Genomic DNA, 14,922 nt, shown 5'->3' with positions numbered 1-14,922 from the left:
TGTGGCCTCCAGACCTGTATACAGTACTCTAGGTGTGGCCTGACCATTGCCTTATACAAGGGAATAATCACCTCCTTATCCCTGCTAGAAAAATTCCTATATATCATTGACAATACACCATGAGCTACTCTTGCAGCCCGTCTGCACTGCTCAGAGAACTTCATATCTGCCTGCACAACCACCCCCAGGTCCCTTTCATTCTCTACCACTGTCAGTGTAGTACCACAGAGTTTGATACGTTGCTCTGGGGTTGCTGTTTCCCATGTGTAGTACTTTACATTTGTCAATGTTAAACTTCATTTGCCACCTCTCAGCCCATCTGCTCAACCTTTCCAGATCCTGTTGCAGCAGCATAGTGTCAGTAGTGTCCTTGACAACCCTGCCTACCTTTGTATCGTCTGCAGACTTCGACATTAAACTTGATATACCATCATCAATATCATTTATAAATACAGAAAACAATAATGGACCCAACACTGAGCCCTGAGGGACTCCACTAATAACATTAGTCCATGACGAGCAGTGTCCATTGATTACCGATCATATTACTTATACCAAAACAGGACTGCATTTTGAAGTGCTTATGCCTTAAAAACTGTAAAGCTTCTTTGTCTGAGCTGAGGAGAGAATGGGAAGAACATACAGGAGTGGTAGCAAGTGCAGTAACAGTCAGAAGATGCCTCTTCAAAAATAAACTTGTAGCCCGTTGTCCTAAGAAGAAGCCCCTCCTCAAACAAAAAATGAAAAAAGCCCAATTAATTTGGCGTAAAGAGCATGTCAAATGGACCCATGGGCCCCCGAGCAGTGGAAGTCAGTTATTTTTTTGGATGAGAAGAAATCCAACCTGCATGGCTCTGATGGAAGACAAGCGATTTGCTGTAGACATGGTGAAGAATACCATTCAGACTGTATGGTGTCTACAGTGAAATTCCCTACCAGCCAAATGATATGGAGGTGCAATTCGTATCACGGAGTAGGTCACCAGCAATTTATAAAAGGTTCCGTAAATGCCAATGGATACCTATCAATTAACTGCATCTTTCGGGACGACTCTGCTCCTTATCTGGCTAAAAGTATGTAGGCACTTCTGTAGTTACTTTCTGCATTATAGGTTCGACAGTAATGTGTTTACATTTGTTACAGGTGAAAAAATGGTTGGAAGAACAGTTCATTACAACTCTTAAGCTGGCCAGGAAACAGCCCGGACCTGAATCCTATAGAGAACTGTTGGCATTGTGTGGAATCTACAGTTGCCAGAAAGAAACCAAAGGCCCTCTTAAACTTCAGGAAGCCGTAATATGTATTTGGAACCACGAACTATCAGTTGATTATCTTCAGAAATTGATCTTGTCAATGCCTCGACTGTGTGCTGCTGTCATCAGGGCCAGAGGTGGTTCAACTAAATATTAGTTTGCACCTGGTGAACTTTTCATTTTGTTTTCCATTTAAAATGCAGGACTTCTGATAATTTCAGCCATAATTGTTGTGTTTACCAAAACTGTCTGTTTATAAAGGTTGCAGATGCTCATTTTGGAATATTTTGAAAGCACCTGTCAAATATTACTTAGCTTTGCCTTAACTCTTAATAAATATCTTTTGTTTATATTTCTATTTGTGATCTGCCAATGTGCCATTAAAAACTAAATCAATCAATCTATTTGTGATGCTAGTCATTAATATAACATACCATTGCAAAAAAAGGATTAGTGCATCACCTAGGAATTTCACATTTCTTTCTTTGAAGTATATATTGCCAAACCTGCTACTACAGTCTCAGGAAGGGGGGGTTCTGGATTTATATGGCTGTTAGAAAGCACAGGGTACCCGTTCATCGATCTCATATTTGGGGTGCAAAATTTTACTTCTGTATGCCACTGCCTGTACCTAGGGCATGAATATTATGGAATAGAAACAAGAGAGAAACATCTACTGCACGTAAATAATAAATATTTGTTAAATTTAGAGATCTAAACAATAAAAGATAATTTAACCTCTTTTTCAAGATCACACATAATATTGAAAAAGAGGTTAAATTCCACTTATTTTAGCACGGTTCTTGAAATAATTAACATTTAAAATGCTGTTTTAGTTCACTTTCTGTGCGGGCTGTATAAAGATTATTTGTGGGCCATAGGTTAGACACACTGCTCTAGATGATAAGTTGATTGGGGGGGGGGTTCTGTATGGCATTAAAAACCATAAAGATCCCCATACAGTGCGGACACAGCATGCACTAAGAAGGAATAATAGTATTCTGTCAATTTTTATTGAAGTTGTTTGTAGAGATAGGGAGGTTATAATCTCACTGTATAAGGAAATGTTGAGACTGCGCTTGAGGTTGGTGAAAGGGTGCCCATACAAGGAAAGACTGAATATTTGGACCTATAGACTTAGTAAATGTGTATTTTGGATGGAATTTGGTCGAGGTATGTAAGCCTCTCAACGGGGATAATGATGAGTGAAAGTAAAAGTTGCAGTCTTAAATGATATTAGATTTAGCAGTCATAAATTCTGATTACATGGAAGAGTGGACTGTAAAAAGTTTTAGCCAGATGTTAATTAATGGAATAAGTCACCTCCAGGGTTATTGAGGCTAACAGCTGGGGGGAAACAAGTAGTAGTGGTGGCAAGTGATGCAAGAAAGCAAGTGTATGAGCCTCTGTAGTGCCAGCCAAAAAAAAAAAAAAAAATCACACCATTCCCTCCAAATGCCTGTCCAGTTCCTCCTTAAATTTATTTAACCTATCAACTTCGACAACGACAGATGGAAGTTTGTTCCAACAATTAACCACCCACTGGTAAAAGGCAAATTTCCGCACATCTATTCTACATCTGTCTTTCCTTAATTTGAATTTATGTCCCCTTAGGTTCGTAATCTGAACAAGTGGAAGGATCCCATCAGAATTTAGTGTGCTCAATCAATTCAAGGCTTTATATACCTCAATCAGATCACAGCACAGGTGCCTAGTCTCCAGCCACTGCAGAACTTAAGCCTCTTGTAAGAGGATCCCTTCATTCCCCCACCAATCTTGTTGCCCTTCTCTGTACACGCTCAACAGGTCTACATCCTTCCTAAAATGAGGCCTCCAGACCTGCACGCAGTACTCAAGGCGTGACCTGACCATTGCCTTATACAGAGGGGGGACAGTCACCTCCTTTTCCCTGCTAGCAAAATTCCTATATATCATTGACAAAACCCCCATGATCAGCCTGTCTTCTTTTCTCAGAAAACTTTATATCTGACTGCACAATTATTACTGCCAGGTCTTTTTCATTTTCTACCACCTTAAGTGTAGTACCACACAGTTGGTACGTTTCTCTGGGGTTACTTCTACCCATATGCAGTACTTTGTATTTGTCAAGGTTAAACTTCAGTTGCCCCTTCTTAGCCCATCTGCCCAAATTTTCTAGATCCTGTTGTAGTAGTACACTGCCATTACTGTCATTAACAACCCTGCCAACCTTTGTATCATCTGCAAACTTCAACACTAAGCCTGATATACCTTCATCAATATCATTGATAAATATTCAAAACAACAGTGGACCAAACACCGAAACATGTGGGACTCCACTAATAACATTAGTCCACAAAAAGAAGCACCCATTGATTACCACCCTCCATCTTCTCCTGCTCAACCATCCTTTTATCCATTGTAACAATTTACCCTTAATACCTTTCTGCTCCAATTTGTAAAACAGTCTTCCATGCGCAACAGTGTAAAAAGTTTTCCTGAAATCCAAATATATGATATCAAAATTATTTTTTGCATCCAGTTCCCTTGTAACCACATCATAATTTCCTATCAAATTTGTCAGACAAAACTTTCCCTTAACAAACCCATGCTGTGTCTGAATTATTGCTGCAGTCTTATCTAGATGATCCTGCAATGCATCTTTTACCAGTGACTCCATTATTTTACCGGAACAGAAGTTAAACTAACTGGTCTGTACTTACTCGTGTCACCCTTCGATCCCCCTTTGTGAATTGGGGATCCAGTTGCATATCTCCAGTCCGTGGGGACCTACCCTGAGTCGAAGGATGCTCTCATAATTATGGCTAAGGGTTTTCCTAGTTGCTTTGCCACCTCCTTTAATATAACTGGATAGATCCCGTTCCACTCCAGGTGCTTTTCTTATGTTTAACTTCAACAATTTCTCCTCCACTTTGCTCTCAGTTATTACAACATCGCCAGTTGATCCCACTGTTACAGAATTTAAAAACTGTCTGAGATCACTGTACTCACCTTTACGGAAGCAAAATCATTAAGCACCCTCTACAATTTGATTACCTTCTGTCAATTTCAAACCTTAACTCCTCATGTGTGAATGTAGATGCAAAATACTCATTCTGTTTGTTTGCTATCTGAGCAGGATCACCAACAGTCGAATCATCGATATCAAGTGAACCAATCAGATTCATCCCCTTCCTTTTAGAGTTTATATAAGTAAAGAAATCTTTGCTGTTTTTCTTTGCATCCTTTGCCAAAGATTTCTCGTAATCTGCCTTCGCCTGCCTTACCTCCTTTGTGACCTGATTACAGACTAGCTTATATTTGCCATAGGCTTCTGAGTCGCTTGATAATTTATATGCATCCCGTGCATTTTTCTTCTCTGTCAAGAGTCTCATTAGTTCATTTGATAACCATTTAGGCCTAAACCTTGAACAATATTTCTTAATAGTTGTGTAACTTTTAGTATTAATGTATTCCACGATTAATTACTTGAATGCTTCCCACTTAATTTACTGTTGGTAACATCGCCAGTTGATCCCACTGTACAGAATTTAAAAACTGTCTGAGATCACTGTACTCACCTTTACGGAAGCAAAAACCCTTTCCTTTACCCCTGATGGTAATTATATCTTTAAGTAAATCCCACATCAGTACATTGTGATCACTGCTGATAACCAGATCAAGAGTATCTGGTTATCAGCAGTGATCATTTGTGTATTAAGAATTTGCAAATAAAGGAACCACTGTGTGGTTCCTTTAAAGTACAAAAGTAATCGATGAATTGACACCTATATGAATCGTAAAAAATGTAAGGTGTGTACCCTCTGTTCCCTTGTTTCAGAAAAAGCCTGACGGCTTCTTTGAAACATGGCTGATACTAAAATTGAATTTATTCCCTGCATTCTTGGGCTCTAAACACGGGACTGGTGGGCCCTATGGTGTGACAAACTTGCTACACTCTATTTTCTTCTTATGCCGTTGACTTTTTGCTGAGTGATGCTACTCCATATAACCCCTAGGCCTCACATCTGCTGAGTATGGGCTTGGCACACCCAGGGTCCTGAGCTGGATATCATCATTCTTCCCTTTCTTGGTGATTCCCTTCTACTTTTGACTCTCTTTCTCTCTCTCTCTCTCTCAGGGTAATTTGGGAACTTTTTTTTTTTTTTTTTAGCAAGGAAGCCTGAGCCATAAGTCTCAGGCTTCCTTGCTAAATCTATGATTTAGTGAGTAACACTAAATCATAGATTTAGTGTTACTCACGTTTCCACAATAGCATTTGAATTAGCTTGTATTGACTATTTCAAAGCAGACGTCCTGGCTGGCAACCAGTGATAACAAGTTGGAGAACTTGATTAAATACTTGCATTTATTATTATAAAAGGAAAGTTGAAAATTAATGAATCACCTTGACTTTGTAATTTAAAAGAGGTGGTCTGATGATATGGTGCTAGTTCAGACTTGATTGATTGGTAGTAGTGCCTGAAATCACAAAGTCCATGGCCTACTGTTAGTACTGTAGAAACGGGGCCTTGTCAGTATCATCATGACACTGCTCCCTTTGATATAGCAAGGGTTCGTGCAAGGCTGGTTTGTGGACAATAACATCAAAAAGTTGGACTGGCAAGCTCAGATCCAGAGCTTAAGCACCTGTGAATGAACTAGGGTGCTGGCTTAGGCTGTAGCTAAACAGTTGTGTTTTTTTTTTTTTTTTTTCCCTCCAGGCTAGTTCCGATGGATACCTTTCAGGAGAAATTCTTTGTGCACCCTCTGGAAATTGATTGAAAGTATGCTTGTGTGGATTGACACTGATACAAGGCGAACATGCTAGCTTTGCCTTGTATTAGTGTCAACCCCCAGTGTAATTGGATTTTGAGTTTAAAATCTCTTTTTACAACTACCTGTGTGTGTTCAGGTACTTTTTTGCCATAGAGCCAATATACCATATGGTATATTGGCTCATTTTTGCAGCAGAGCCAATATACCATATGGTATATTGGCTCTGCTGCAAAAATGATTTCATTTAACATTTTAATTCTTCAGTGTTGTAATCTTAATTTAATTAATATTAATAATAATATTCATTGTAATAATAAGTGCATAATTTTTATAAATATTTCAATTTTAATAGATTGAAAGTAATGATCTTGAAAAAACCATTAGTGCCAAAGATTCAAAACCAGTGTGTCCTAAATTTGAAATGGAAGCTGCATCTTTTCCACCTCTGCCTGGTTCTGTTGTAAGTTTTATTTATTTATATATATGTGTACACGCACACCAGTTCTGCTGAACAAATTAATAGAACTTTACTGTTTAAGCCTAATTTTTGTTTTAAAAATGTATTTTTATATATATATATATATATATATATATATATAACAGAAAAGCAGTGAGCTCTTAAATTCATTCTCAGAGTGATATTAAGTGAATTTTTTTTCTCCCTTTTGTCAAAAAAAAAAAATAATAATAATAGTTCAGGGTGTGTTGCTAATGGACAAAATAATAAGCAGCACTTCCTCCAACATTGGAAAGTTTTATATAGTTGTCCACTTCCACGGTGGCAGCACCCATAATGGTGAAAATCTAATTTTTGGTAATATTAATGAAGCAAATCAGATTTACTGGTCACAGACCAACTTTGATTTCTTTATATTGCACTGTAAATACATACTATTTCCTTGCCAACCTAACATTGAACATTTGCAATACACAGTATTAGTAGTGGCAAGTGATCCAAGGAAGCAAGCTTATACAGTATCAGCAAAAAGAAAATATATACTCAACTCAACTCAATCTCTCTTTCTCTATTTTGTCTGATTCTTTAAATTTGTTCAATCTACCAACTTCCTCAGTGCCATAAGGAAGTTTGTTCCAATAGTCAGTCACTCTGTAGCTGAAAGCAAAATTTCACACATTTATCCTGCAGACATCCTTTCTCGGTTTATGTCCCCTTATGTGTGTCATACAAGAAAGAGTAAGGATGCCATTCCAAAAAATTTCTTTGTGCAAATGCAGAATATATATATTTGGTTTGGCAGCAACCTGAACAGGATCATCAATAATTATGCCGGTCATCTATTTAGGTCAATGTGTTCATCCCTTTCATTTTAATGTTAAAGTTAAAGAATTTTATGTATTAGATTAAAAAATTAGTGAACACTTGAAAAGGCTTAAGGATTTTTAACCTTAAAATTCACTGTGTCCCAATCGAAACAAAGACTGATGTCCATAATCATAATGGCAGGATATATTTTGTTTTAATTTCTATTAATAAAAAACTAATCTAGATGTCATAACATGGCAACAGTGATGATAGTTATATTTTACCTGACTGTGTACAGCAGTGTCCCATGCCATCCTGCTTCTCAGGATTGAAACCTTAACATAATTTTTTTGTATAAAGACAGTACTTCCCCAGCCCCACCCCCAGTTCATGAACCCACTTAGTCCATTGGACCATTAGTTAAGAACCCCTTACTTTGACTGCTCATTTGGGGATTAGGCGGAGGCAATTATTGGGTACCTATTCCACAGTTTAATTCATTTCTTCTGTGCATTTTAAACTTAGAAGTTCCTTACTATAATAACATTTTGTACTGTGAATTCTCTTGCAAAGAGCTTCCCTATTCATGCACTTGAAATAAGCACATCTAAAGAAGTATACTGCTGCTTATTCTCAGTTTGCTGTTTTAGAGGTCTCCTCATCACACAAGAAGCACTCTCCTGAGAAGTATAATGCTACTTGTTTTCAGTTCAGTGCTGTCATCCAGGTGGCAGTTTAGGATATTGTCTACTTACTGTTGAGCAAAAATGTATTCTAGGTGTGAAAGGTGACAGTCCAGTTGTGACTTGATTCAGTAATATGAAAGGTGCCAAAAGGTGTGGAAAGCTAAAAAAATTGCATTTTAGACTGCATGTTCAAGTTGTGGAATATATAGAAGCAATATACTGTTGGTGCATTAAACATCACATTATACATAGTTGTATAAGTAAGCATAGTTGTATAGAGCAAGCTTATCTGCGAAAAGATCTAAACCTCCCAAGGACTTCCTAATTCATTTCACAAATATACGTGGTCTCAATTCTAATCTCAACGATGTCCATTTCCACTTGCAGTCTTCCAAACCCCATGTACTTTTTCTGACTGAATCTCAGTTATCAGTTGATTCAACTACTGCTCATCTCAGATGTCCAAATTATTTGCTGTATGATTCCTTTCGCCTCAAAGGTGGTACTTGTGCATATGTCCGTTCTGATATTCCCTGTCAAAGACTTGGCAATTTAGAATCTCTCCTCTTTGATCTTCTCTGGCTTAAAATCTCTCTACCTCATTGTGTAAAATTCATCTGTTGTCTCTACCGTTCTCCCAACTCCACTAATCACTTGGAGCTCTTTGACTTCCTCTCTTTGCAACTTGACTTTCTCCAGTCCAACTTTGGCGCCTCCGTAGCCAGGTGGGAAGGAGCAGCAGTGCGTAGCACACGCTTCTTGATTAGGCCGGGGTTCGAGCCCGTCACCACCAAATACGGAGGATGCGGAAAGGTCAGGGAATGACCACCGCATATCCCGGAGCAATATGGCCTTAGTTGCTAATGCTCCTAAAAATCAAATAACAATAACCAGTCCAACTTTCCTAACAGTGAGGTAATTTTCCTTGGTGATTTTAACGTTCACAACTCCAGCTGGCTTCCGTTTTCTAGTCACACTGACCCAGCAGGTCGAGATGCTGAGGCTTTTGCAATTACTAATGACCTAGCACAGATTGTTCATTTACCTACAAGAATACCGGACAATCCTAATCATACAGCCAATACGCTTGATCTTTTTCTCACAAACAACCCTTCTAAGTACAAGGTTGAAGTGAGAGGTCCTTTAGGCACTTCAGATCACAACTTGGTGATTGTCTCTTCTCCAATGGAACCTTTATCTCATGGCTATTCCGAACCTCGTATTGTTTGGCATTACAAGAATGCAAAATGGGATGACCTGCGAGACTTCTTTTCTTCTTTTCCTTGGTCTGATTACTGTTTCAAAACTTCTGATGTCAACGTTTGCTCAGATCGTGTCAGTGAAATTATTCTTGCAGGAATGGAATCCTTTATCCCACACTCCACTTTAAAATCTCGTCCTTTATCTAAACCTTGGTTTTCCAATAAATGTGCTAAGGCTGTCCAAGAGAAGAACGTTGCATATCGTAATTGGCTTGTTTCTAATTCTTCAGTTTCATTTTCTGCCTACACCAAAGCTCGCAACAATTGTAAAGCAGTTATTAATCAGTCCAAACTAGAGTTTGAACAGGCTAAGAGTAGGAAACTTGCTTCTTGCCCTAATGGTAGCCGAGCATTCTGGTCTCTTGCCAAAGCCATTGGCCGCAATTTTTGCCCATCTCTGCTCCCACCTCTGTCCAAACCAGATGGTTCTGTTGTCACTTCAGCCAAGGATAAAGCTGACCTGCTAGCATTCCATTTTTCTTCGAGCTCATGTATTAATGATCTTGGTAAAACACCTCCCACCATTCCTAACACGCTCCATTCAATGCCTCCTGTGGTCTTCCGTCAAAAGGATATCAGAAGGATTTTGATGAATCTTGATGCTAAGAAAGCTCCAGGTCCTGATGGTATTTCTCCACTTGTTCTCAAAACCTGTGCTCCTGAACTTACTCCTGTTGCCACCTTTTTTCACTTTCTTATTCCAAAGGTGTGTTTCCTTCTGCTTGGAAATTTGCTCATATCCAGCCAGTTCCTAAAAAGGGTGACAAATCCCTCCCATCTAATTATCGTCCCATTGCAATTACTTCTACTCTTTCTAAAGTAATGGAGAAATCAATTAACCGCCAACTCTTAAACTACCTAGAAACCTTCCGTCTGATCAACGATCGCCAGTATGGATTCCGTCAGTGTCGATCCACTGGTGATATTCTGGCTTATGTTACCCATTTATGGACTAATTCAATGGAAAGGTTCGGTGAAACACAAGTAGTTGCTCTTGACATCTCAAAGGCTTTTGATCGTGTTTGGCATAAAGGTCTTCTAAACAAGCTTCCATCTTATGGTTTGCCAACTGTTTTTAGTAATTGGTTATCCAGTTTTCTCTCTGATCGCTCACTGAGGGTGATGGTAGATGGCTCTCTGTCTTCTAACTTCTCCACTAATGGCGGTGTCCCCCAAGGTTCAGTTCTTTCCCCCACTCTTTTCCTCTTGTATATCAATGACCTTCTTCCATTGACTGGAAATCCTATCCATAGTTTTGCCGATGATAGCACATTGCATTCAACTTTCCATTTTGAGAAACCTTGTCCAGCTCAATCAGCTTCAAGTTCTCGAAAATCTGCTGCCAATTCCTTAAATGCCGATTTTCAGGTAATTCTCCAGTGGGGCAAAGACAACTTAGTTGATTTCAACCCTTCTAAAACTCAGTCTTGTCTTATATCTCGCAAAAAGGATTCTTCTGCTCCTATGCTTATCTTTAGTGACACTCCGATTTCTAGGCAAAATGATATATCTCTTTTGGGGATTACCCTGACTTCTAATCTCTCTTGGCACAAGCACATTACAAATATTGCTTCCTCTGCATCTAAAAAACTTGGTTTTCTCTTTCGCTCTCGGCGTTACTTTTCTCCCAAACAGCTGCTCACTCTGTATAAATCACAAATCCGCCCTGCCATGGAATATTGTTCCCACATCTGGGGTGGTGCCCCCAAAACCTCTCTCAGGCTTCTTGATTCCATTCAGAAGAGGGCAGTTAGGTTAATTAATGATACATCTCTAACAGAGTCTCTCCACTCGCTTTCTCATAGACGCACTGTTTCTGCTGCATGCCTCTTCTACAGATACTTCCATGGGCACTGTTCTTCTGAATTGGCTTCTATAATTCCTGCTCTCTCTTTCAAAACAGTCTGAACACGTGCCTCCACCAGCCAACATCCATTTACTGTCCAACTTCAAACCCACAGAACCAACTTTTCATCTTCCTCATTTATTCATTCAACTGCCATTTTCTGGAACAACCTTCCTTCATACGTATTTCCTGAAAATTACAATCTACAGAAGTTCAAGTCCAATATCAACAAATATCTTCTTTCGTCTTCTCAACCTCCAACCCAAGCATGGTACTAAGTACTATAGGTTATAATACCTCTCGTGTTTGGGGTTCTCATAAAAAAAAAATAAATAAGTGAGAAGGAAATGAAAGCTTGCATAAAAGGCAATTTATACAAGTTGCCAATTCCTTCAAGTTGGCCTGTTCATGCATGTGAGGAATATACCCAGTAATTGTGTCCACATGTGAGAAAATAGCTTCCATAGTTTGAAGCTATGTTCTGCAACATATCTTGCATTGTGAATTCTTTTGCAGTGAGTTGCCTTATTCATGCACCTCAGATAACACGCACATGATGAGAAGGTGAAAATATGCCTCTGTTTATTCTTAGTTGAGGTCTACCTCTCAGATTGCTCTCTCGGGGATTGCCCTTTTTTGCATCTCTCATATCATTGAATAAAGTCACAACCATGTTTTCGGCTTTTGTACTTGGGGTACTATCTGGATGGCACTCAATAGAGAATAAGTAGTTTCCCCTTTGGAAGAAGCATTTCTTTGAGGTGCATGAATAGAGCAACCCGTTGTGAAGGGATTCACAATATGAGGTGTAGTAAAATGCCTTTTATGCAAACTTTGGTTTGCTTTTCATTTTTATAATATAGTATGTGTGATTTCATTTTTACATTTTCTAACAGTACCTCTGTTGAAGTCTAGCTTGGAAAAAAAAAAACTCACTGGACAGAGAAATTTCACCACACATCAGCTGCTCTTAAAAATTTGTAATTCTTTGTTGAAGATAGTTGCATGACAATTTACAATTCTCTTTGTGTAATAATTTTAGTGCATTAAAATTATCTGTATTTAAAGACTAAATGTACACGTCATAATACAATATGGGTTTATGTCATATTATGCCATGTGCATTTAGTCTTTTAATACAGTATCATTCTGTTCACCATTTGGCATCTCTTATATTGTTTCATTTTTACATATTTTACAAGTGTGAAGGCATGTTTGCATTATCAGGATACCTGCCTGCCCACCAATGAGTAAGCCAACAAGCTTCAAAACGGTGCCATCTGGGTGGTGATATCCACTGAAATTAAATAACAACAGTCTCCTCTACTAGAGAAGTGTTATTTATTCAGAGTAGTGCAATACCTGTATTTAAATTGTGAAGGTAGCCACAATATGAGATAAAATTAAACGATGCCTTTACACTACATATGTAGCATATAGGTTAGTGCAAGAGCTTCATTTTAACATAGCCATCTACCAAAGCAGTTAAATGAATTAATTAAATTGGCATCATTTTGGTTATTATTATTAAAGCTTGTTGGCTTCTCTTCGGTGGGTGGGCAGTTACCCTGGTGTTGCAATAGTGACAACCCACTTATGAAGTACAGTAATACCCCGAAGTTACGCGATAGGTGGGTCCGACGAAAATCGCGTAAGTCGAATTTGCGTAAGTCGGGGTACAACTTTGCATATAAATACATATAAATTTTGCTTAATTGGGACCAAGGACTAACAAAAACACTAGTTTAGAAGAAAAATATTAATAGAATTGCAGTTCTTTATACATATTAATACAAAATATGTATTAAAAAAAAACAAATGAGTTACGTGAAAAAGTTATTTCGATGTCGATGGCTTCATAAAATCTAACAAATTCGTCGGACGACACAGCGTCTTTTTTTCACGCAGAATTTCTTCGTAGCAAGCTAATATTTTTTTTTATTCCTTGCTTTGTAGCTATAACGCGTTCTTCGTTGGAGTCTGTTTTCTAAAATTTTTAAGCCCTTTACAATTGAGCCCTTTTCAATTTTCAACCTGTCAAGTTTGCAATTGTCATGTGCTTTTTGCCTTTGCTTCATTTAGGCCTTTAGCACGTGCAATATCACATGGTCTTTCATTTCGCTCAAAGCGTTTCACAATTTCATATTTTTTCTCTATCGACAGAGGCGGACTGGCCATAAGCCTTACCGGGGAAACCCCGGTGGGCCAGTGTGATTTTGGCCATAAACCATAGTATGAGGCCACTATAAATTTTCCCGGGTAAGAATTTTTGACCCAGTCCGCCTCTGTTTATCGATAATTGCTTTTCTTTTTCTCTCTGAATCTGCAGTGTCTTCACCAGGACGCTTCCTTTTCACACCTTTTAATTAAGTATTTTACTATTTTTAGGGAATAAAGCACAATTACAAAATGAGGAGGCACGCTTGATACGCATAAACAAAGCTGCGCGCATGTAGCAACTGAATAAACAACACCATAAAGGCAGAGGTACGCTATTAACACCTCACATTTCTAGGGGTTACTACCATAAAACAATAAAAATCCAGTTGCATTTCTGCTAGTGAAATCTGTTATAAACTGGTAGTAAACTCGATCTAATTGCATTTGCAATTATACCGATAGCTGGAATTGTGTTGGTTTTTACGTTATCATGGTGAAATGTGTTTCCCCTTCACTGATATAAAAAATATAAAAGCAACAAAGTTAAATTTTGTTCATCTTTCGCTCTCATTCTCCGCCGTCGCACCGTATATCGATAACATATGAAAAACGACCTTGAAGATAGTGGGCGGCAGCGTTGCCAAACGAAAAAAAATCAAGAACCGCGTAACTCCGAGTTCGCGTAAGTCGGGGTATTACTGTATAACTTCACAATATGAGAGATGCCTGATGGTGTGCAGTGATATAGACTAAAAAATATTTAAGGGCAAAGGCCTTGCTACGAGGTAGAATGACTACCATATAGGTTAGTGCAAAAGCATCATTTTAACGTATTCATCTACCAAGGTAGTTAAATTAATTAATTAAATTGGCATCGTTTTAGTTATATCTCATATTGTGAATGCCTTCGTCTGGGTGGTGGTGGTGCTATCCGCTGAGAATAAATAACAGTAGTCTTCTGCACTGGTGAAGTGTTACTTTTTCGAGGTAGTACAATACCATGGCAACTCGTTTGTGAAGGTATTCACAATTTGAGATATAACTAAAACGATGCCAATTTAATTATTCAATTTAATTGATTTGGTAGATGGCTACGTTAAAATGAAGCTTTTGCACTAACCTATATGTTAGTCATTCTACCTCGTAGCATGAGGCCTTTGCCCTTAAATATTTTATAGACTAAATAAGTAGTTAAAGTTATGGGTTAAACTATGTTAACTATGTTAAACTATGTTTAGTTATCTGTATAACCAATCATGTAAGTTAAATTATTCCAGTTTTTTTTTTTTTTTTACTTTTTCCTTACATCACCTCATCCAAGTTTATTAATTTCATTTATGTTGCAGTTCATATAGTGGTGTACATAAATTTTTTAAAGATTTAAACAGGGTAGCACACTTATGTAACTCACTTATTTTGTGTGTGTGTCCCAGTAGAACCATTTAGTTTATTTAACCAAATTATCTTATTCATAATCATATAATGTTTTTTTATATATCATCATCAGCCATTTTCAATCCACTGCAGGATGAAGGCCTCTCCAGCAACTTTCCAGTTCCTTCTGTTTTGAGCACTGGCCATCCATTTATTACCCAAAAACTCATGAATTTCATCTATCCATCTCCGCCTTTGTCTTCCAGGTTTTCTTCTAGCTCCTCTTGGGTACCATTCTGTTATTTTCTTAGTCCATCTG

At 38.1% G+C, this 14,922-nt stretch overlaps 1 protein-coding gene across 6 annotated transcripts in view; it reads left to right on the top strand.

Moving 5' to 3' along the window:
• Positions 1-14,922, top strand: part of LOC150075760 (la-related protein 4-like) — a 498,776-nt gene that overhangs the window by 369,810 nt on the left and 114,044 nt on the right. For all 6 annotated transcript variants that reach the window (XM_090387140.1, XM_090387141.1, XM_090387139.1 and 3 more), the window contains one exon: positions 6,364-6,471. In XM_090387140.1, the coding sequence (XP_090243266.1) occupies positions 6,364-6,471 (108 nt within the window). The remainder of the gene's footprint in view (positions 1-6,363; positions 6,472-14,922) is intronic.

The sequence above is a fragment of the Mastigoproctus giganteus genome, chromosome 13 (assembly GCF_048544385.1).
Source record: "Mastigoproctus giganteus isolate SK-2022 chromosome 13, ASM4854438v1, whole genome shotgun sequence".
Classification (NCBI taxonomy): domain Eukaryota; kingdom Metazoa; phylum Arthropoda; class Arachnida; order Uropygi; family Thelyphonidae; genus Mastigoproctus; species Mastigoproctus giganteus.
Note: the sequence above shows the minus strand (reverse complement) of the source record. Positions and strands in the feature narration are given on the sequence as shown.